Source organism: Dermochelys coriacea, chromosome 10, assembly GCF_009764565.3.
Source record: "Dermochelys coriacea isolate rDerCor1 chromosome 10, rDerCor1.pri.v4, whole genome shotgun sequence".
NCBI classification, from domain to species: domain Eukaryota; kingdom Metazoa; phylum Chordata; order Testudines; family Dermochelyidae; genus Dermochelys; species Dermochelys coriacea.
The window spans coordinates 48,072,470-48,093,382 of record NC_050077.1 but is presented as its reverse complement, the minus strand read 5'-3'; the positions used below and the strand labels follow the sequence as shown (position 1 = coordinate 48,093,382).

The following is a 20,913-nucleotide window of genomic DNA, read 5'->3' as shown; positions in this document are numbered from 1 at the left end:
TTCGAAGCTAAATGTTACCTTGGTGGGTTTCTCTGGTATTTTCCCCCTATTGGGCTGTTAAGTTTAATTACATTATGGTCACTCTTACCAAGTCGTTTGGCTCTATTCACTTCTTGGACCAGATCCTGTGCACCACTAAAGCGCAATCAAGAATTGCCTCTCCCCTTGTAGATTCAAGGGCTAGCTGCTCCAAGCAGCAGTCATTTAATGGTGTCTAGAAATTGTCTTACTGTAGCTCTTCCTGAAGTGACATGGACTCAGTCAATATAAGGCTAGTTGAAATCCCCCACTTATTACTGGGTTTTCTGGTTTTAGAGCCTTTCTAATTTCTCTTGGCATTTCACTGTCACTGTCCCCATCCTGGTCAGGTGGGTGGTAGCATATCCTTACTGCTATATTCTTATCATTCAAGCCTGCAATTTCTATCCATAAAGATTCTATGGATCGTACCATTGATTCCTTTAAGATTTTTACTATATTTGACTCTATGCTTTCTTTCACATATAGTGCCACTCCCCCACAAGCACAATGTACTCCGTCATTCCTATATATTTTGTACTCTGGTATTACTGTGTCTCATTGATTATCATCATTCCACTGAGTTTCCATGATGTCTATTATATCAATAGCCTCCTTTAATATGAGGCACTCACATTTACCCATCTTTATATTTAGAATTCTAGCATTTGTACACAAACACTTATAAAATGTCAATATTTAGTTGTCTGCCTTCAAGTCATATAACTGAATGGGACTCTTTTATTGACTCTTCAGTGCCTACCTGCACTTTATCAACTTCTATCCTCTCCTCTTTACCAGGATATAGAGTATCCCCTTTAAATTAATCCTCCCCTAAGGGATGTCTCTGTCTAAACATTGTGCTCTTCTGCAGCTATTGGCCCTTAGTTTAAAAACTCTATGACCTATTTTAATTTTACATACCAGCAATCTGGTTCCATGTTGGTTTAGGTGGAGCCCAACCTTCCTGTATCGGCTCCTCCTTTCCCCAAAGGTTCCCCAGTTCCTAATAAACCTAAATCCCAACAACAGCATCTCATCCATGCATTGAGACCCTGCAGTTCTTCCTGTCTAACTGGCCCTGTGCGTGGAACTGGAAGCATTTCAGGGAATGTGACTGTGGAGTTCCTGCACTTTAATCTGTTACCTAACAACTTAAATTTGGCCTGCAGGATCTCTCTCCTACCTTTCCCTATGTCATTGGTCTGACACATACCACAACCAAGGGCTCCTCCCCAGCTCTGCACGTGTCAATCTAGATGTCTTCAGAGGTCCACATCCTTTGCAACCAGCAGGCCATTCACCATGTGGTTCTCCCAGTCATCACAAAACCTATCGATATTTCTAATAATCGAATCCCCATGAGTGTGAACTGGACTAGATGACCTCCCAAGGTCCCTTCCCATCCTATGATTACCTATCTCTTCCCAATAACTGGGGTTACCTCCTATGGAGGAGTATCCTTAATGCAAGAGGATACTATGTCTTTACCTTAAAGGAGGGTCCTAACTCTGGGATTTTTTCCCTACACTCTAGCTTGGTGTTCTCCTTCCTGGAGACTTTCAAACATGTTCTTGCATGTGGCTCACAAACCTGATTCCTTGTGATCTGCCTCAAGTTCTGGTATTGCAGAATGGATGCCAGGCACTACTTTCACTGCTTGTGCGATGTTGTGAAAAAACCCCCCCAGCTATACTTCACAACCAGCTGATCATCTCTATTCACACTCCCTGATCCCATCACTGAGGAGAAAGTTTGCATTGTTACGCTTATTCTTTGAATCCGATATGAACTTCAAGTCTTGCTTTGGTAATGGTGTTACCACAGTGTGGTTCCAAAGGTCTTACATTTGGACATTCCCCTTGTGGGCTCTCTCACCAGTTTTCATTGATTCTTCATTTGCACCAACAGCAGGGTATTGACCTTTTAGTCAAAGGATAAATGTTCAGTAGCTGATCAGAGAGCTCCCCAAAAGTTTTTCACTTGGCAGAGTTGGTGCACACCAGCGGCAGAATCCTTGTGACGTCAGTAATAGCTAATGTTGGCTCACAGGAGTCTGGTAGCTCAACCATTGATAGATTTTTCTCCAGCCAAGACAACGTGCTGCTCTTTGGGGTCTTTCTTAGGGCTTGTCTATACTACTGCGGGTGTTCAATCTAAGATACACAATTTCATCTACGTTGTGCAAAAGGGGCAGGGATGTTAAAGCATTCCCACGGCAGCACTTTAACGTGGGCTGCTTACAGGCTGACACTGTACCGGTTCCCTTTCACCCCTTTCCAGGGTTCAATCCAGACTGTTGGACCGCTGTGTCCCCTCAGTTCTCCAACATGGGTTGCCTTTTACGCTGCTTTGCTGTGAGAGCAACCACTTCTGGCTTGCTCACACACAGCCTCTAGCATGTAGACTACTCCCAGCTGAGTTAGACGAGTGCTCTTTGAATTATACTGCAGAGGGAAACAAGCAAATTCCCAGACCCAGACGTGTCCCCAGAAATGTGCCCAGCTCTCTCCTTCTTGACAAGGAAAGCTCATAGAAAGCCTATCATTTCATTAATAGAAAATAATATGCACAAATCTTGCTATCCAAATGGAGTTTCCCCAAACACTTCAATCCAAATAAAACAGGAAAATAAGTTTAACAACTACAGAAAAATCGATTTTAAGTGATTACAAGGAATGAGGCATAAAGGTCAGAAATGGTTACAAAGAAATAAAAGGTAAAATGCAAACTAATACTTAACCTAACAAGCTAAGTGAACTTAGAGCAAGAAGGTTTCTCTCACTATAGGCTTACAACAGTCTGGCTGGATTCCTCCCAAACCAGGACCCCTCCCCAGGTACCATGATGCTTTCTTTGTCTTTCAAACATTGTCGATACAGTGAGTAGAGATGAGGGCAGAAAGGTGATTTGGGGCCTCTATTCCTCATTTTTGTCTTTTCCTCCTCTTTGAAGATCATTTCCAGCTGGAGTTCAGGCGACAGCCACTCTGTTTACCCCAGCTGTTCCATTGTCAAGATTCCCAAATTTCTTGCTCACACCTTTCTTACTGCCAAAGAACGATTGCTTAACCAGGTGATAGGCCATTTGATTATGCTGCCAGCTGGCTGCAGTGCTGGCTAGCCTTGGTCTCTGGGCAAATAGTTTGAAGCTGTTTTTCTAAACTTGGAGCATGTCTCAGTAAAATCACACAGTAGAATCTTATAATTTTACACACAATGTTGCCACACACATTTTACTAGGACAATAATGTTCAGCAGATTATGAGCTTTTAATTGATACCTCACAAGGCATACTTTGTACAACTGTGATCATGGTTTTGTAAAAATGGTGAGCATAAGGGTACAGACTGTCACAGGGGGCATTCTCAACAGCCCTTCAGCTTCACTGCAACAGTTTCCTAATTCAGATGGGGAGCCAGGGCTCTCACCCACAGTCAAAGGCCCCCACTCCCTCCAGACATGAAAAAACTAGTTCTAGCCAAATGATCCAGGCTAGCACCTGAATTGGTGCCAGAAGAATCTGCCATTAACTCCCAGTTATTACAAGGGCTTCTTTATTCGCTTTATGGACAGGTATTTCTATAGCATCCTTCCCCATTTGAATCCTCACATTGAATCCCCATGTGAATGCTCACAACAGGAATCCAGCAAAGCTTAGCTATGGCCTCTAGAACCTCCCTTTAGTTGGCTGGAAAGGAGGCACATCCAAATCACTAGCACCCAGAAAGGGCAGGTCCCAGCAGAATGGCCTGAGCTGGCTGTAAGCCATACTATGACTATATTGCCCTAATACTTGGCCTCCAGAACAGCAGAGAGTCTCCTGCAGTGATAGCAAAGCAGCCACACAAGGGATTGTTTATGGAAAGGTTTTATTGTTAGTACTAAAATCAGATTTTAAAAGCACTGGCAGTTGGGTCAGAGAACCACACTATAGGGAGGATGGGCAGGTTGGCTCAGCTGCTGAGCCTGTAACCTCAGGGCACTGGTTTCTGGGCAGCCCAGCTCAGGAGTGACTGACTGATAGACTCATTCCACACAACAGCTAAGTGTTTGCACATCCCCTTTGCAGAGGTCAATTTTTGAAAGAGCCATCCAGGTTGTCCTACCTTCTGATCCGCTACAGCGCTCAGGCACACTAGCGGGGACAGCAGGGAAAAGCTTGCATGGCCGCTGCCCAGAGACTGCATGCGTGTCCAATAGCAAAGTTGATCCCTTATTCAGACATGCCACTGCCGCCCTCCTCCTGAGTTATATGAGATAAAATGCTGCTGATCTGCAAAGCTCATCCCTCCTGCAGAGCAAGGGTTAGAGACTCTGGAATCAGCCAGGGCAATAAAAACATTTGCAAACTCTGCTCTGACCCCATTAACTTGGGCCAAACACAGCCTCAGAAGCCAGAGCCATCTCATGGCAGCGTGCAGGGAGGCTGCAAAGGGCAGCTGAGCGCAGGGAGCAGGGAAAGAAGAGCTATGGTCTTCTGAGGATTTTTAACCTGACGCTCAGGAAACTTTCAACCTCAGACTTCCCCCACTCGGCGCGTCCCCACCTCTCTGCCCAGAGCTGCCAGCTCTCAGCTGCAGTCACCAGCGGGTGCCCAAGCAGCTTCCAAGGGGTTCGATACAAAGTTGCCCAATTGCTGTGTCCTGAAGCTGTATTTAAAAAGGAATAAAACCCCATAACCGAGCAGGGAGGCTGACGCCATGGCACTACCTTCACCATTTCATGGGGCGGGGGCTGCTTAGAACCCCTGCAGCAAGCCACCTCTGAGAAGGGATCTAAGAAACAAAGCAACGGGCACGCCCGCTTCAGAGAAGAGTCACCCCAGCAGCTGCTCCCCGCGCATCGCCCTCAGCACGTGCAGCAGTAGCAAGCGAGCTGCCATCTGAGTTGGAGCGAGGACAGATGCCATGCCAAACCAGTCATTCAGCCTTCACCCGCCTGGATCTTGGGGCAGCAGGAGCTATTCCTAAAAAGACAGGAGAGAAAGTCAGAGCAGTGAGAGGGCAAAGTTTGACAGTCAAGCTACCTGTTCCCTGCAGCAGGGGAAATTCACTTTCTCCCATGGGAAGACTGAAGGGGGCGGGAAACTGGGAGGGAGGAGGCGAGTGCCAATTGCTTCCTAATAGAATTCAGATCTCAGTCCTGGCCAGATCTGGGACCCCAGGATCCTGTGTAAGGTATCACCCACCCCAACCTACCAGTCTGCTATCCTGGTGTTCATTAAGGATTCACTCGCTGCGGACCCACCATTCCTACAGTCAGTGATCTGGTCACACAACACGTGCAAAGAGAATTAGCTTCAGAGTTTCTAATTCCAGTGGCTGGCCAACAATCCTACAGTGTGTGGGTGGTGGATGGGGCTTCCCTTTCCCTGCAGAACACAAGCTCTTATTTCAGTTTTGAAAAAAAGCCAGATTGACCTTGACCAGCATAAGCCATCCAGGCTTATCCCCCTCCCATGCTCATGTTGGAGCCAGAGCAGAATTCTAACCTGTGCTTCTCCGAGCAGATGTCTGCCTCTTCCTATCGGCAGCAGGAGTTTTGCTCGTGGGAGACTCTTGATTTGCCGATGCTTTCCTTCTGGACCTGGCATTTGGTTTTCTTGCTTCATGTCCCTTGGCGTTCTCAGCTCCTGGGACGAGCTCTTTCCCCTTCTTCCTGCCAGATCGCGTTGCTACCTTCTCTTGGCTGCTGCTGGCCTTCGAACTTCTCTTAAGCACCGGCTTTGTGACCTAGGCAGATGATTGAAATGTGCACTCTCAGTCACAGGGAAGCGACTTTAGCTTCTTCTGTACGTTTGAAAGTTCAGGGGAACCGGAGGCAAAGGCTGTTGTGGGACGTGCAGTCGCTGTTCTGGGATGACCTTCAGATGCACAGTTTTAACCATCTGTCCTATGGAGTTTACTCCACACACATCAGCTGGGAGCAAACTGGGGCAAGTTTTAAAATGTAAACTGCCTAAAGTCAGGCACCAAAAGTGAACATTTGGCCTTGTTCTCCACCTCAGGAATGCACATCACCAGCTGTTCACGCAGCCACTACTAACCCTTACAATAAATGCTGAGAGAACATCTGGAGCTGTGCAAGGCAAAGACAGAGCTCACATCATTGGCTTTGGAGCAGGGACCGTCTACTACTCTGTCTGTACTGCACCCAGCGCAGTGGAGTTCTTGGCTGGCCCTTAGAAAGAATCATATTTATTCTGATAGCGCCTATGTTACACAGACAGAGGTATTTTGCAATCCGCCAGTCAGATATGCGTAGGGATGTTTGCGGATTTGCAAAGTTTAACAACAAAGGGGAATAGATTAATTGTTTCACCATTACCCCAAACAAGGGCAGTAGTACCAGTAAGATTTGCCACAGCCTCAGGTCAAGAGCAGCTGTATTTTGATTAAACGTTTTGCAGGGACTTAAGCAGTTAAAAAAGCTGCATCTGTACCCACCCTTAAGACGCTTCCTTTCGCCAGGTCGCACAACTTCTGTAGTGTTCCAAAGACACTCCTTGATCAGCATGACCCTGTTAGCTATTTGTCTCTTACTGCAACATTGACATTTGCAGTACATTGCTCACTTTCAAACGTGAGATTAAATAATGTCTGGACAATAGAAGTGTGTTTCTTTAACCCCACCCGAGGCCAGTGGGCAACAGTTAGAACTGCCGAACCAGCAGAGACTACTAAAAAATAAAATAACCTGTTATTCGTGTACTGCGTTCATTTCATCCTGAGATGATTTTAATGAGAGCGCGGGGTTGAGATCCCAGCTATCAGAATATCTCTGGGATGAGGAGCCTCTCTACAGAGTCGTGTGTACAAAGAGAGTGTACAAACATGCACATACGTGCCTAGTGTCAGGATATGTGCCAGTAAAGTGTCTATGACTTAGGGGGCTAGTTGAGAGAGGCAGTATTATCTAGGGTAGTGTTTAGAGGACAAAAGTGCGAGTTTGGGTTCTATTAGTTTTAGTCCTGCTTCACCGACCCCTAACGGCAACACATTGGTCCCTCTCTGTTCTACAGTTTTCTCATCTGGGAATAATGGGCGGCTGTGAAGGCTGAGATGGTGTTTAGCTTCTTCCATCCAAAGATCCAATGAAATGCACAATGGGGGCAGCAGGGGAATGACTCTGGGAGTAGAGGGGCCCCCATAAACACTGAGAGATACAGAAGACATCTAGACTAAGGCTCTGTACCTTTGGACTTGAAGGCTCAGGGTCAGCATTCACCCGCGAGCGCCTCTTGCGGGATTTTTCCCCTGCAGGAGAGAACGTTAAGACGACAGTTTAACTCTGGAGGCGAGAAAGGGGCCTGACTGCAGCTGAGTCAGAGGTCTAATCCCCAGCCCTCTTTTCCTCTGGGAAGCCATCCAGGGAAGAAAAGCTCCCACATCTGGTCTGGAAGCTTGGAGATGGTTCTGAGAGAGGTTGGACACAGCTGGCCTGGTTTTGTGGACATCTTGCCTGGACTACACATGAACTCAGTGTATGGAGGGCGCTCAGAGTGGGCTGGTTTGCATAGCTCTCCCTCCACAGAGCAGGTATAGCACAAAGAGCAACGGTGCTAGCTTCCCCACATTCACACGCAAGGACACTTGTAGGGTACACAGGCCAGTTGATACTGGGCTGCCAACAATAATGGGACCCTTGGAGACTCACTATCTCCTTTCACCCGGGCTGCTGAACTGCCACCCAGTGGTAATGATGCGTAACCATTACTGGATTCAGGGCAGTGAGCTAGAGTTTGAGAAGAGTGTCGCTTGTTTCCTTAACCTTAATAATTCCACAGCAAGTGAAGGATCTCCCTGCCTTTCCCAACCCAACCAGAAGCAAGAGAACCCTGCAACGCATGAAAGAGTAAAGCTGATGTTCACCTTTCGGGGCCATAGGTCCAGGCTCCCCCTGCAAAGGAAGGCAGAGCTTTTAGACAGTGCCCTAACCCAATCCAAAGGGCAGTTCAAACCCCCGCATCAGGCATCACAGGTCTCAGCAATGCTGCCAGACCCAGCAGAGGGGCACCCGTACACATCGCAGATACACCTTGGAATTCAGCAAGGCATGCAGGGACATGTCTATGGACAGAACTCTGAGGTTTTTCCATGCCCCTATGATGGACAGCTTGTCTTTGGGACAAAGAAAGCAGAGACCACATGGCAAGAGACTATAAAAAGCTGCTGCAGTTCCTCCATCTTGTCTTCAATCCCGCTTCTTACTTCTGGAGGGACTTTGCTACAAACTGAAGCTCTAAACAAAGGACTAATGATCCATCCCAGCTGTGGATGCACTCCAGAGACTTGATTTGAACCTGCAGTTTATTCTATCAGTGTTACAAGCCTGAACCAAGACGTTTGCCATTACAGTATGTAATTGATTCCATTTAACCAATTCTAGCTCTCATCTATATCTTTTTCCTTTTATGAATAAGCCTTTAGATTTTAGATTCTAAAGGATTGGCAACAGTGTCATTTCTGGATAAGATCTGATTTGTATATTGACCTGGGTCTGGGGCTTAGTCCTTTGGGATCGAGAGAACCCTTTTTCTTTTACTGAGGTATTGATTTTCATAACCATTTGTCCCCATAACAATTGGTACTGGTGGGGATACTGGGAAACTGGAGTGTCTAAAGGAATTGCTTGTGTGACTTGTGGTTAGCCAGTGGGGTAAAACGAAAGTCTTCTGTTTCGCTCGGTTGGTTTGTCTTGGTGTGCACAGAAACCCCAGCTTTGGGCTGTAACTGCCCTGATTTTAAGCAATTTGTCCTGAGTTGGCACTCTCAGTTGGATCCCACCAGAACCAGCATAATTACAGGCTGTTAAGAAGGAGATGCTGTCCTAATAGCACCCACTATCACCAGATAAAGAAACCGATCTTAAGATGGTTAAAGAACACTTAGTTTGACAGCATTCTGTCTGGCAAGAAATCACTTATCAATAGCTGTGGGTGTGAAATCCTCATTTCTTTATTGTTTTGTCTTTATGGACTCCACTTACCTATTGTTTGTCTGTATGATCTTTCTCTGGTTCTTTGATTGTTTCTGTCTTACATAATTAATTTTGCTAGGTGTTAATTAATTAAGGTAGTGGGGTATGATTGGCTAGAGAATTTTGTTGCAATATGGCCCAACAAAGAAAACAACAGAACGCCACTAGCCATCACCTTCAGCCCCCAACTAAAACCTCTCCAACGCATCATCAAGAATCTACAACCTATCCTGAAGGACGACCCATCACTCTCACAGATCTTGGGAGACAGACCAGTCCTTGCTTACAGACAGCCCCCCAATCTGAAGCAAATACTCACCAGCAACCACACACCACACAACAGAACCACTAACCCAGGAACCTATCCTTGCAACAAAGCCCGTTGCCAACTCTGTCCACATATCTATTCAGGGGATACCATCATAGGGCCTAATCACATCAGCCACACTATCAGAGGCTCGTTCACCTGCGCATCTACCAATGTGATATATGCCATCATGTGCCAGCAATGCCCCTCTGCCATGTACATTGGCCAAACTGGACAGTCTCTACGTAAAAGAATGAATGGACACAAATCAGACGTCAAGAATTATAACATTCAAAAACCAGTTGGAGAACACTTCAATCTCTCTGGTCACTCGATCACAGACCTAAGAGTGGCTATCCTTCAACAAAAAAGCTTCAAAAACAGACTCCAACGAGAGACTGCTGAATTGGAATTAATTTGCAAACTGGATACAATTAACTTAGGCTTGAATAGAGACTGGGAATGGATGAGTCATTACACAAAGTAAAACTATTTCCCCATGGTATTTCTCCCTCCCACCCCACCCCCCACTGTTCCTCTGATATTCTTGTTAACTGCTGGAATTAGCCTACCTTGCTTGTCACCATGAAAGGTTTTCCTCCTTTCCCCCCCCTGCTGCTGGTGATGGCTTATCTTAAGTGATCACTCTCCTTACAGTGTGTATGATAAACCCATTGTTTCATGTTCTCTGTTTGTGTGTATATAAATCTCTCCTCTGTTTTTTCCACCAAATGCATCCGATGAAGTGAGCTGTAGCTCACGAAAGCTTATGCTCTAATAAATTTGTTAGTCTCTAAGGTGCCAAAAGTACTCCTTTTCTTTTTGCGAATACAGACTAACACGGCTGCTACTCTGAAACCTGTCATTAATAAATAGAGGTTAAGTAGGATACTACTGTGTAAGGCTCTTTCACTGGTAAAAGACCCCATAAACCCGCAAAAGATTAGGCCCTGAGTCCAGAGGGAATGAGTGTTTGCTCTGAGCCCAGAGGAGTAGAGCCCAGAGACCACGGAGTGCCTAACTTGAGAGGGTTATGCCTAAGCCCTAGGAACTAGGTAGACGTGGGTGCCCTAGAGTGCGCAAGTGACAGAGAATTTTGTGCGGGTAACAAAGGGACAGACTTTGTGCTAGGCTTAGCCAATGTCTTCTGGTGATGAAGAGTGGAAGGGGCTGGGAGAAGGCCAGAGCCAGATTAACTCTCTCCTGTGGGCCCGGGGCTATTAGATTTTCTTGAGTCCCTGGGGGTTTGGAGTGGGGGAGTGGGCTCAGGGCTGGGACAGGGTATTGGGGTGCGGGGTGTAGGCTCTGGCCGGGAGGAACTTACCCTTGGGCAGCTCCTGGTCGGCGGTGCAGCAGGGCTAAGGCAGGATCCCTGTCTGCCCTGGCTCCATGCTGCTCTGCTCCCCGAGGTGGCTGGCATGTCAGCCCCTAGGCAGAGGGGCCAGGCCGCTCTGCGCGGTGTACCCTGCCTATGCCTGCAGGCGCCACCCCCACAGCTCCCATTGGCTGCAGTACCTGGCCAATGGGAGCTGCAGAGCTGGCGCTGGGGGCAGCGCGCAGAGATTCCCTCAACACTCTCTGCCTTGGGGCCGCAGGGGCACATTGGCGAGCCGGTGCTCGCAGCTCCAGGCCTGGGGTAGGGCGCCAAGGCTTGGGAACTGGTGTTCAGCCTGCGGCATGGAAATTTGCTGTGGGCTGAATGAAAAGAAGCAGCGGGCCACATCTGGCCCATGGCCCTGGGGGGGCCTCCTTAGCCCAAGGCCCTGGGCTGCAGCCCCTAAAGCCCCTGCATTAATCCGGCCCTAGAGAAGACGTCCTGCTGGTCTCCTCTTACAGTGGGGTCCAGGCCCCACGGTAGGGACAGCGATCATGAGTCAAGCCTCTCTGAGTGCAAGGCCACCGCAGTTCATACCTGAAACCAGATGGTCCTACCATTGCCATCACGCAGCGACCTCATGCCAGGGACACAGTAACACTGCAGCCACTCCTCAAAGGCTGCAGTATCATCAGAGGGCTCCGTCCCGTAACCCTTCCCCCCTGGTGGGACACAAAAACGAGGAGCATCAGGGAAAACTCTCAGCTCCAAGGTTCCCCCTGCAACTCCAGAAGTGAGGGGCTGATCTGCTGTGGGCTTTGCTCTATTCTACAGTGACCCCTGCTGGGGGCTGCAGCAATGTTCAGCTACAGCTTTCTGAACCCTTCCAGGGGCTCCCTCTCACATACCCAATGTGGGATAGCTTGGAGATGGATTTGCACCTCTCCAGCCTGCACACACGCAGCTTGAAAGCATTCAGCTCTCTGGAGCTTGGTGTTTTTAAGGGACTGCCTCTATTTCCACACCAGCTGGAGACATCGACTGCTCCGATAAACCAAGAGGTCGTCAATTTCTCTTGTATCAGGCGTCACTCGTCTGCATTTGCTTCCCCACCAATGTCTGCAGCTGTCTGGCTTGCTCACCACAGTCCGTGTGCAATGCAGTTAGCTCTGGTGAGGCTGAAATCCTCAGAGGAAGTCTGGGAAAAATCTACAGCAGGCTGAAGCAGAGGCAGACCCAAAAAAGATGCAAGAGAGGGAAAATAATGGATGGACCATGGGGCCTCTCCTTGCTTAGTCCCAGAGAGGAAGACAGGAACACCTCCCAGCTAGGACAGGGAGTGAAGTCTGTACCCTGCAAGCAACAGTTGTGTAGGGAACACTGAGCAGGGTGACAGAACATGCACCTGCTCTCTGCTCTTCAGCGAACAGGGCCACCATGGGTCTCTCCTATTATAGACTTTACAGTCAGAAGGGACCATCAGGATCATCTAGTCTGACCTCCTGCACATTGCAGGTCACAGAACCTCACCCACCCTCTCCTGTAATAGACCCCTAATCTCTGACTGAGTAACTGATGTCCTCAAATCATGATTTAAAGACCTTAAATTACAGAGAATCCACCACTGACACTAGTTTAAACCTGGAAGTGAACCATGCCCCACACTGCAGAGGAAGGCAAAAAATACCCAGGATCTTGGACAATCTGACCTGGGGGAAAATTCCTTCCTGACCCCAAATATGGTGATCAGTTAGACCCTGAGTATGTGGGCAAGACCTAGCAGGCAGACCTCTGGGAAAAATTCTCTGTAGTAACGCAGAGCCCTCCCCATCGAGTGTCCCATCTCTGGCTGCTGAGGATTTTTGCTACTGGCTGATGACAATAGCAACCCGTTGAAATCTGAACGATTTCAGTGTGATGGAAGTAGCTTTGTAGGGGCCACTTGCACACCCCACAGGTCATGTCTGGTGTCACCCTGCCACTCACATAAAGGCCCAGCCTCCTCCCACTGGCATTAAATGCCCAGCCTGAGCGTTTTCATACAGTGCCCCTGCTTCCTGCTACCCCTGCCCCAACCCACCCGAGCAGGGCTCTGTCCTACCCCTCCCCCGTTGCAGAGCGTCTTCCCAGCTGAAGGCAGCAGGGATCCAACCCCAACTTCAACATCTCATTGTAACTCCTCCTGCTGGTGTGGCTGAGTCACCTCCACCACAGGCTCCATGGCCCACTGCAGGGCAGGAACCCGGGGCTGTGCTCCCTGAGCTATCTCCTTACCCATGTGAATGACCTCCATGGGCACCACATGGCAGAGCTCCAGCAGGTCAGGATTCTCCTGCTTTAGCTTCACTTTCTTGCTCAAGGTCAGGTCCGGACTCTGCTGGGTTTGAGAGGAGGAGATTCAAACAGGCAGCCCAGACACAGCCCAAGCCAACCCTCTCTCATGCAACTCTTCCCCACCCATCCAGCCCTTCCTCCTCCCAGCAAGGGTCGGCCCACCCTGCAATCTGAGGTGCAACTGAGCACGTGCAGGTGTACCTGAACCAGCTTGCTAATAGCCACCAGCGTACATACCCAGGGTCCCAGGCAGTCTTGTATTCGGGTGCCTAACCTGAGCGCCAGGGCCTCTCTGCTAGTTTTAGCAAGCCAGCTGAATCAAACAGAGCTTGGGTATGTTGACCCGTGCTGCACTTACACTTCTGACTGCGGTGTAGACCCTATTCCAAGCCGCTTTGTAGCTGCTGGTCCCACCCAAAAACCAACCAGCCTAGTCCCCTTCCAGCCCTTCCTATAAGGCAACTCCTCCACAGTTGTCAAGCCATCCTGCTCCTCACCCCTCCCCCAAATTTCCCTTACCAGAGGCCTAAACCCTCCCTGACTGCTCCAAGTCAGCTTCCTCTCCCTCCATGTGCTAAATGCTCCCTGTTTCCAGATGCCAGGTGAAATTCAGTCCTGGCATAAACAGGGCTAACTCCATAGATTTTGAAGCAGCTGCCCTCGCTGAGTGGGAATCTGACCTGCCTCTGTACAGTACCCACTTGTATACATCAGTCATTTTACCACTCCACGCAGGGCTGAATTTATCCTGGCAGCTTTGGAAGGCTAAAGATCTCTTATGGCTGGGACGCATCACTGACTGCGCTGCAGGTGTTTGTAACTTAACTACAGAGACAGGCCAGGGGAGGGGAGGGGAGGAAGGAAGGCCGGTCAGACAAAAACACTATTTGGTTTTTTTTTTTTTTAAAATAGCTACTTCCCCTCCAGAGGCCACACAGCACTAGAACAGAATAGTCAGATTTGGAGCCTAAACTACCGTGGTCCTGTTAGTTGTGGGTTATTTTCACAGCGAACTAGGATCTTTGGCCCAGATCCCCAAAGGTATTTAGGCACCGAACTTCCCTTGAAATCAGTGGAAGTTCGGTGCCTAAATACCTTTGAGTATGTTTGAGATTGGTTGGAGGAGGGAATGGTAAAGTGACTGAAATATGCAAGAGGCTACTGTACAAGGCAGAGCGCAGTCCCCCTCAGCAAAGGACGGTGCATACACAACACAGGAGCCATAGACGTATATGCCATGACAGGCAGTCACGGTCCATCTGGCTCAAGATTTGCAAACAAGTTTTACATGCAGCACTTTTGCTGAGCAATTCCTAGGAGTTAAAGGCAATGGAAGATAAGCGGACGTTTGTGTAGCATCTGTCCTCCCAAAGGACCCCAATGTGCTTTATAAACTAACCATACACATGCTGTATGTCCCATGAGGAAGCGAGTGATTCCTTCATGGAGGAGCCAAATGCAATCACTGAACTGTTAAAGCAAGTCTGAGTATGGGGAGGGAAGAAGTCTGTCTCCTCCTCAAGCTGCGTGGCTAACTGAGGAGCCAGAATGCAGTAAGCAGAGCTGGGATTTGGCTGGTGCTAACCTTCCTGCTTGGACAAGGTGCCAGGGGAGCTTTAACGACCACATGGGAGCAGGCCGTCTCACAGCTCTCCAGAAAACCACCCCTCCAAACCCCATGCAGGGGCATTGCCTGCTCCAGGCCTGACTCAGAGCCAACAACTAAATGGGCAGCACTATTGTCTGCACAGATCACCGATACAAGCCATGCACATAACGATCTGGCTGAGCGGGGGGATCTGACAGACTCCAGGCCATGGAAGTGTGGCCACGCGTCACGGGGGGGGGGGGGGGGGGGAGAAAGCCTGAAGAATTAAACTGAGAATCCCCTGTGAGAAGGGATTTTGAGAGACACGGAACAGGCCCTGAAGTCAGAGTGTCTGGCCTCCTGATTCATGATGAGGATCCACCACTTCTAACAAGAACAAAGAGCAACAGGACCCAAACCAGAAGCGGTGGAAGTTCTAAGGTTAAAGCTACAACTTGTAACTGGGGCTGCAGAGTGTCAAAGAGCCACTGAAGCCATCACACCCCATGTGCTGCGATCCCCAGGCGCTACAGTGTGAGCACTGAACCCCGAATTCTGTGTGATGAGCTTCAACATTTCTGTGCACGTGCGTAAGCCTTCTTCATCCTCCTCACCTGCTTCCGATGCTGAAGGGCCTCTAGCACCGTCCGAGCCTTTTCAAAGGGAGGGATCTTTAACCTAGGAGAGTCCATCTGTTACGTGAGGACCCCAACACAAATGCCAGCCAGTGCAAATGGAGTCCCGGCCTAAGGAGGGAGATTGCTGATGCAGTGGGTGAAAGCACTGGCTTTTCACCTCTGAAGAGCTGGATGTAATCTATGCAGTAAAACATTGGTGCATTCAGATTACAGCATGTGAGCATGCTGTAATTCAGCTCCCCAGGCAAGGTCCTGGACTGAAAGTGTCACTGCAGGCCAAATCTGAGATGCCCAGCACATATAGGGCACTCAGAAAAAAAAATAAAGGTCAGGGCTGTGTTGGTAGCGAGTGTAGTGCAGGAACTGCAAATTGCTCAAAGCTGAGGTGCACCGGTAGTGCTGTCTGTGGGTGCTTAGCACTGGAATGGATATGGGCTGGCTGCATTTCAGCAAGGGAAATGGAAATGGGTGGCCTATCAACAGTTTGGATCCTTACATGGTGCTGGTCTCATAGCTACAGTGATGGGAACAACAAGGTCTGGCTATCTACTTACTATGTAAAAGGGACCCTATATATGAGCACCTTATGCTCTCTAATGTATTCATCCTCACCACCCCTAAGGCAGTGCTAATATCTCCATTGTACAGATAGGGAAACTGAGGCACGGAGCAGCTAAGGTCTTGTCTCCATAGGGAGTTCAGACCAGTTAACTGAAGCTGTGAAGTTAAGGCACATCAGTGAAAGTGCATCATAAACCCCCATTTGGAGAGGCTCATTCAGAAGTAAAGTGGCCTTAGTTTGCTGTAGCTGAATCCTCCTTGCGGGTTTAATGCACTTGAACTCCAGTGCATTAACTTCACAGCTTTAGTTATTTCATCTGAACTTTCCTCGGCGTCTGTGAGTAAACAAGGCCTGGTTTGCTCCAGGTCACACAGGGAGCCTGGGGTGGAATAGGGAATTGGACCCACATTTCCATTGGGCCGGCCTCCTCCTCTCTGCTCTGCACCCTGCTCACCTGTAGAGAATCTCCGCTCTGAGGTAGTTGCCAATCCCATTGAAAAACTTCTGATTTAACAGGGCTTCGCAGATGGGCTTGTTGAAAGCCTTGTCAGACAGGTTCCTCAGCACGTTTTCCCTGGAAGACAGGAGGGCCGATCAGCTAGGGAGGAGGGGCTGGGGAAACGACCACCTCACTCAACCTGTGATGTACTTCCAACACAGTAACCAACATGGGAGGTGGGGTTGTTCTCCAATGGGGTTTTCTGCTGAAGAAGGGTCTGCCTCCCGACACAAACAGGGAGAAGAGAAACTAAGAATGATGGAGGCTATAGTCTAGCGGGCACAAGTGAAACCTTGGGGGATGGTTCTTATAGCAAGACTGTAAATATAGATGCGAACAGTCTGTGTAAGAGAGAGGAGGGGGCAGCATTAGACAACAAGAGGCGTTACAATAAGACAGGTAACGATAAAGGTAGAGGAGAAACCCTTTGGGTAAAGGTACAGGGATGACTCACTGCTTCCTTAGCAGGAGCAGCACATGGACTTGCAGTTCCAGTGCTGTAAGCTACTTGAATTCAACCCCGTAGGGAACGGGTTCCTGGAATGCAGCAGTTATAAAGGTATTCGATTGCAGGGAAGCAAATTAAGAAATTGAGTGCGATAAGAGGAAGCATTAAAGACCCATCACAGCATGAAGAAGGCTGGAGGAACAGTAAGAGACATCGCCATTCAAGCATTGAAGGCAGTCTAAGAGTCCGCTGAAACAAACGAATACAAAGAACAAGAATGGTTTCAGAGTAGCAGCCGTGTTAGTCTGTATTCGCAAAAAGAAAAGGAGTACTTGTGGCACCTTAGAGACTAACAAATTTATTAGAGCATAAGCTTTCGTGAGCTACAGCTCACTTCATCCGATGAAGTGAGCTGTAGCTCACGAAAGCTTATGCTCTAATAAATTTGTTAGTCTCTAAGGTGCCACAAGTACTCCTTTTCTTTTTAAAGAACAAGAAGGAGCCTTTGAAGAGTGGCTTTATGAAGGGCTGCTCTAAGATCTGCACATAGAAGAGCAAAGAGATAAGAGAACACCAACATGTAGAGTCAGGTGAGGCTTGCAGTGAAGAGACAAGGGTACAAGGAATGCTGCCAAAAGGAAATAAACATAAGTGGCCACACAGAAATGCACTGAAGAGGGAGTAGCTCATTCATCAAAGAGGAGAGGGATGAAACTAACAAAGACTCAATGCCTGAGATACTGGAATCCTTTTATGCACTCTGCCTTTGACAAGGTGCTCAGGGAATTAACCAACAAACTCACCAAGCCTCTGATAACTGAATGGGATACAATTAGGGAAAGGAAGATTTAAGAATATGAGGGGGGAATAGATTGGAAGGGAAGCAGTGGAAACCCCAATGCTCAGCAAATTAAAAACTAACCCTGAAAATCCACTAATGAACGTACCACATGGTACCTGGGCAGGCAGGCATGCATGTGTGCACCAGACAACCCAATGACCCCTTTCAATCTCCAACCTCGGTCAGTCTGTGATACGCCCTTCAGCTATGAATTCTACCTGTGAAATACAAAGTGGGCACTTTGGCCCATAGCCTCTAAGGTATTTAGGCTCTTCCAATAGAAGTTAGGACCCTCAATATCTTTGGGGACCTGGTCCTTTGTCCACCAAGCTACAAAGCCCCTCCTTTCCTGCCATGGGATTTTGCGGGTGTTAAAGTAGCTACAGCAGAGTTCTCGCTCTCTTGCACTATTTCACAGCTGTAACAGACACATTAAGAGTGAAACATTAACTTGGACAAAATAATACAAGAGCTCAACCAAAGCCCTCTGGAAATCTGTCGTAGTCAGTTAACAGGTCCTAACCCAGGGGATCTCCAGCTTTTTCCAGCCTCCCATTTTGCATAACAGACATCTCCTCATGAACCTACCTCATTCCCAACCATTCAGCCTCCCCCTGTTTGGTTCTCAACATGCTGAATGGAGTGGCTAGCAAAGTGGTCCGCATAGCCCTGGAGAGTCATTGCAGTGAGGGTCAAATAGCTCAACTGTGCTCTTCCTTCTTACAATACTTAAGAATTATTTTTGTGCTGTTCGCTTGTTATATAAGAAAAAGCCACACAGTAGGATGTTTAAACCAAGCCTGTACCCTTATTCATAGCGAGATCTCTGGGAATGCAAAGCACCAGACAAACCAGACAGTCTTCATGAGCTACAAGTATCCCTGTAATGGTGAAAGGCCCCATATTCTATCACCAGGCTCCCCACAGAATTCACTGTTAGAACATTGTGTTTATCATTCAGCCCCTGTGTCCCTGCCCATTCAACACACACTCCTGGTTTCTCAGGCAGAGATGAAAGGTCATGGTGAATCTCACCTGAATTTCTCATACTCCAGCATCACACATGGCCCTCGGTCCAGCTGCCACATCCCGTGCACTTCCCACCGCCCGAAGCGCCTGAAATCCACGAAGCAGAGGGCTCGGCACGGGCTCTCCTTGGTGTAAAACCGCAGGTGGGCATGTTTGGGCAGCTCAGCCCCGGAGGTGAGCTTGAAGCTGCCTGACATTCCAAAGCGGAAAACAAGATCCATGGGCTGCTGGGGACCGTTCTGGCTCTGCCCCTCCCTGCCCCTCCCTCTGCCAGGGAGCGTGTTCTCCTCTTTGAGTGGCATCAGCGTCAGCTTGATCTCTTTGCCCCGCGAGGTGGCAGAGATCAGGTACGCGTCGCTCTCAAACAGCACCTCCGGGTTCTTGCTCACTTCAGACTTCTCCACCTTCCCCGAGAAGATGAGCCCTGCGCATACCGTGTTGATGTAGCAGCTGGCCAGGTGCAGCTCTGGGCCCTCTGGCATCTTAGACAGCTAAGGCAAGACCCAAGCATAAGACAGAGCAGCTACTGTAGCATATGCATCTTACCAATCAGGGCGGGCAGCTCTCTCAGTCCCTGGCTTTACTGGGCCCTCCTGGCCGGTGAATATGGACCCAACAGCAGGTATACAGGGTATACAATTGCAAGGCTGAGGCAGTGGACAAGGATACCATCGAGGATGAGCCTTAGGGATGGGGCCACCTGGCCATGGGCTGAGCCACTAACCCATTCCATGAGGAGCCAGTGCCCAGTCAGGAGATGGGCACTACCAAGCTGGCTGGGACCAGGAACAGAGATGGGCCCTGGGTCCCTGTGACCCAGGAAGCTCCACACAGGAGCCTCAGCATAGGGCCAGCTTCCCCCCCAGCCAGTGTCTCCCCCGGCACAGGGCCAGCTTCCCCCGCAGCCAGTGCCCACCCCCAGCCCAGGGCCAGGTCCCCCCTCCAGCCAGTGTCTCCCCCAGCACAGGCCCAGTGCACCCCACAGCCAGTGCCCACCCCCAGCACAGGCCCAGTGCACCCCACAGCCAGTGCCCACCCCCAGCCCAGGGCCAGGTCCCCCCTCCAGCCAGTGTCTCCCCCGGCACAGGGCCAGGACCCCCCTCCAGCCAGTGCCCACCCCCAGCACAGGCCCAGTGCACCCCACAGCCAGTGCCCACCCCCAGCACAGGCCCAGTGCACCCCACAGCCAGTGCCCCTCCCAGCCCAGGGCCAGCTCCCTCCTCCAGCCAGTATCTCCCCCAGCACAGGGCCAGTTTCCCCCCTAGTACAGGGCCGGCTCCCCGCTCCAGCCAGTGCACCCCCCAGCCCAGGCCCAGTGGCCCCCCAGCCAGTGTCTCCCCTGGCACAGGGCCAACTTCCCTCCTAGTACAGGGCCGGCTCCCCCCCCCCCAGCCAGTGCTCCCCCCAGCACAGGGCCAGTGCTTCCCCAGCCAGCTCCCCCCCCCAGCCAGTGCCCCCAGCCCCGGGCCAGCTCTCACGCCCGCCTGGGTCTGCAGCGGGCCCGGAGGCAGTTACACAACCAGGCACCGCAGCAGCCCGGCTCCGCGGTCCCCGCCCACAGCCCCAGCACGGGGCCGGCTCCCCAAAGCCTGTCCCAGCACAGAACCGGCCGGGCTACCTGAGCTCCCGCTCGCACTGTCCGTCGGCAACCAGAGGGTTAAACAGCCCCCCGCTGGGAGGGGCGGGGCAGCGCGGGGCACGATGGGAGTAGTAGTTCCAAAGGGGAGCTTCAGCCTCCAGGATGGGGCGTGGAGGTCTCCAGCCCCGCGTGGCTGCCTGGGACGGGCTCGGGGGCACGAGCGGGGAAGGGAATTCTCCTCCTCCGCCCTGAGCCTTGTAGTCTATGGCTGGCTGGGGAAAAGCACCGCACAGCCCCCCTGCACCCCACTGTCCTGTGGCCCCCCCCCAGAGCAGCTACCGCATGGGCACCCTTGCACCCCACCGTCCTGCACCCACCCAGAGCAGCTACCGCCTCAGCAGCGCTGCTGCCAGCTTCCCCGAGCACTGTGCGGATGGGTCGCCTCCCTGCCCCACAGTTAGATTTACCAGAGCCAGCCTGCAGACCAGAGTTATTCATAACCTACTTGCTGGGCACAAGGCCACAACATGCCCAAACTTCTCTCATAGAGATGATTCCTCTCTCTCCCCGCCCCAGCACCATTTAATCTTGCCTCCAGTGTAAGTTTCAGAGACCGACAGAATGAAGCACACTGATGTGTGGTAGCTGTAATAACTTTTACCCTATCTTCTACCATCCAAGCTACTCTTATCCATGTATAACATTAAGGTAAATTTTACCAAGCTATTTGCCACAATATCTTACAACAGTTAGTTACCTGTTGTGTAACGTAGG

At 50.0% G+C, this 20,913-nt stretch overlaps 1 protein-coding gene across 4 annotated transcripts; it reads right to left on the bottom strand.

Annotated features, from left to right (window-relative positions):
- Positions 1-3: 3 nt before the first annotated feature.
- On the bottom strand, positions 4-20,349 carry NEIL1 (nei like DNA glycosylase 1). 4 transcript variants are annotated; one of them, XM_038418150.2, is made up of 10 exons: positions 20,179-20,349; positions 18,567-19,051; positions 16,198-16,317; positions 15,158-15,221; positions 12,896-12,998; positions 11,219-11,343; positions 7,892-7,919; positions 7,215-7,276; positions 5,512-5,752; positions 4-4,986 (listed from the first exon to the last, which is right to left on the bottom strand). In XM_038418150.2, exons 2-10 carry the CDS (start codon positions 19,040-19,042, stop codon positions 4,940-4,942), a joined length of 1,266 nt encoding a protein of 421 aa, XP_038274078.1. In that variant the 5' UTR covers positions 19,043-19,051; positions 20,179-20,349; the 3' UTR covers positions 4-4,939. The 4 variants fall into 4 exon arrangements, with proteins under 4 accessions (XP_038274078.1, XP_038274080.1, XP_043349910.1 ...); XM_038418152.2 differs by having other exon boundaries at positions 12,896-12,995; positions 20,179-20,344; XM_043493975.1 differs by lacking the exon at positions 20,179-20,349 and adding an exon at positions 19,285-19,432.
- Between the last annotated feature and the right edge of the window lie 564 nt (positions 20,350-20,913).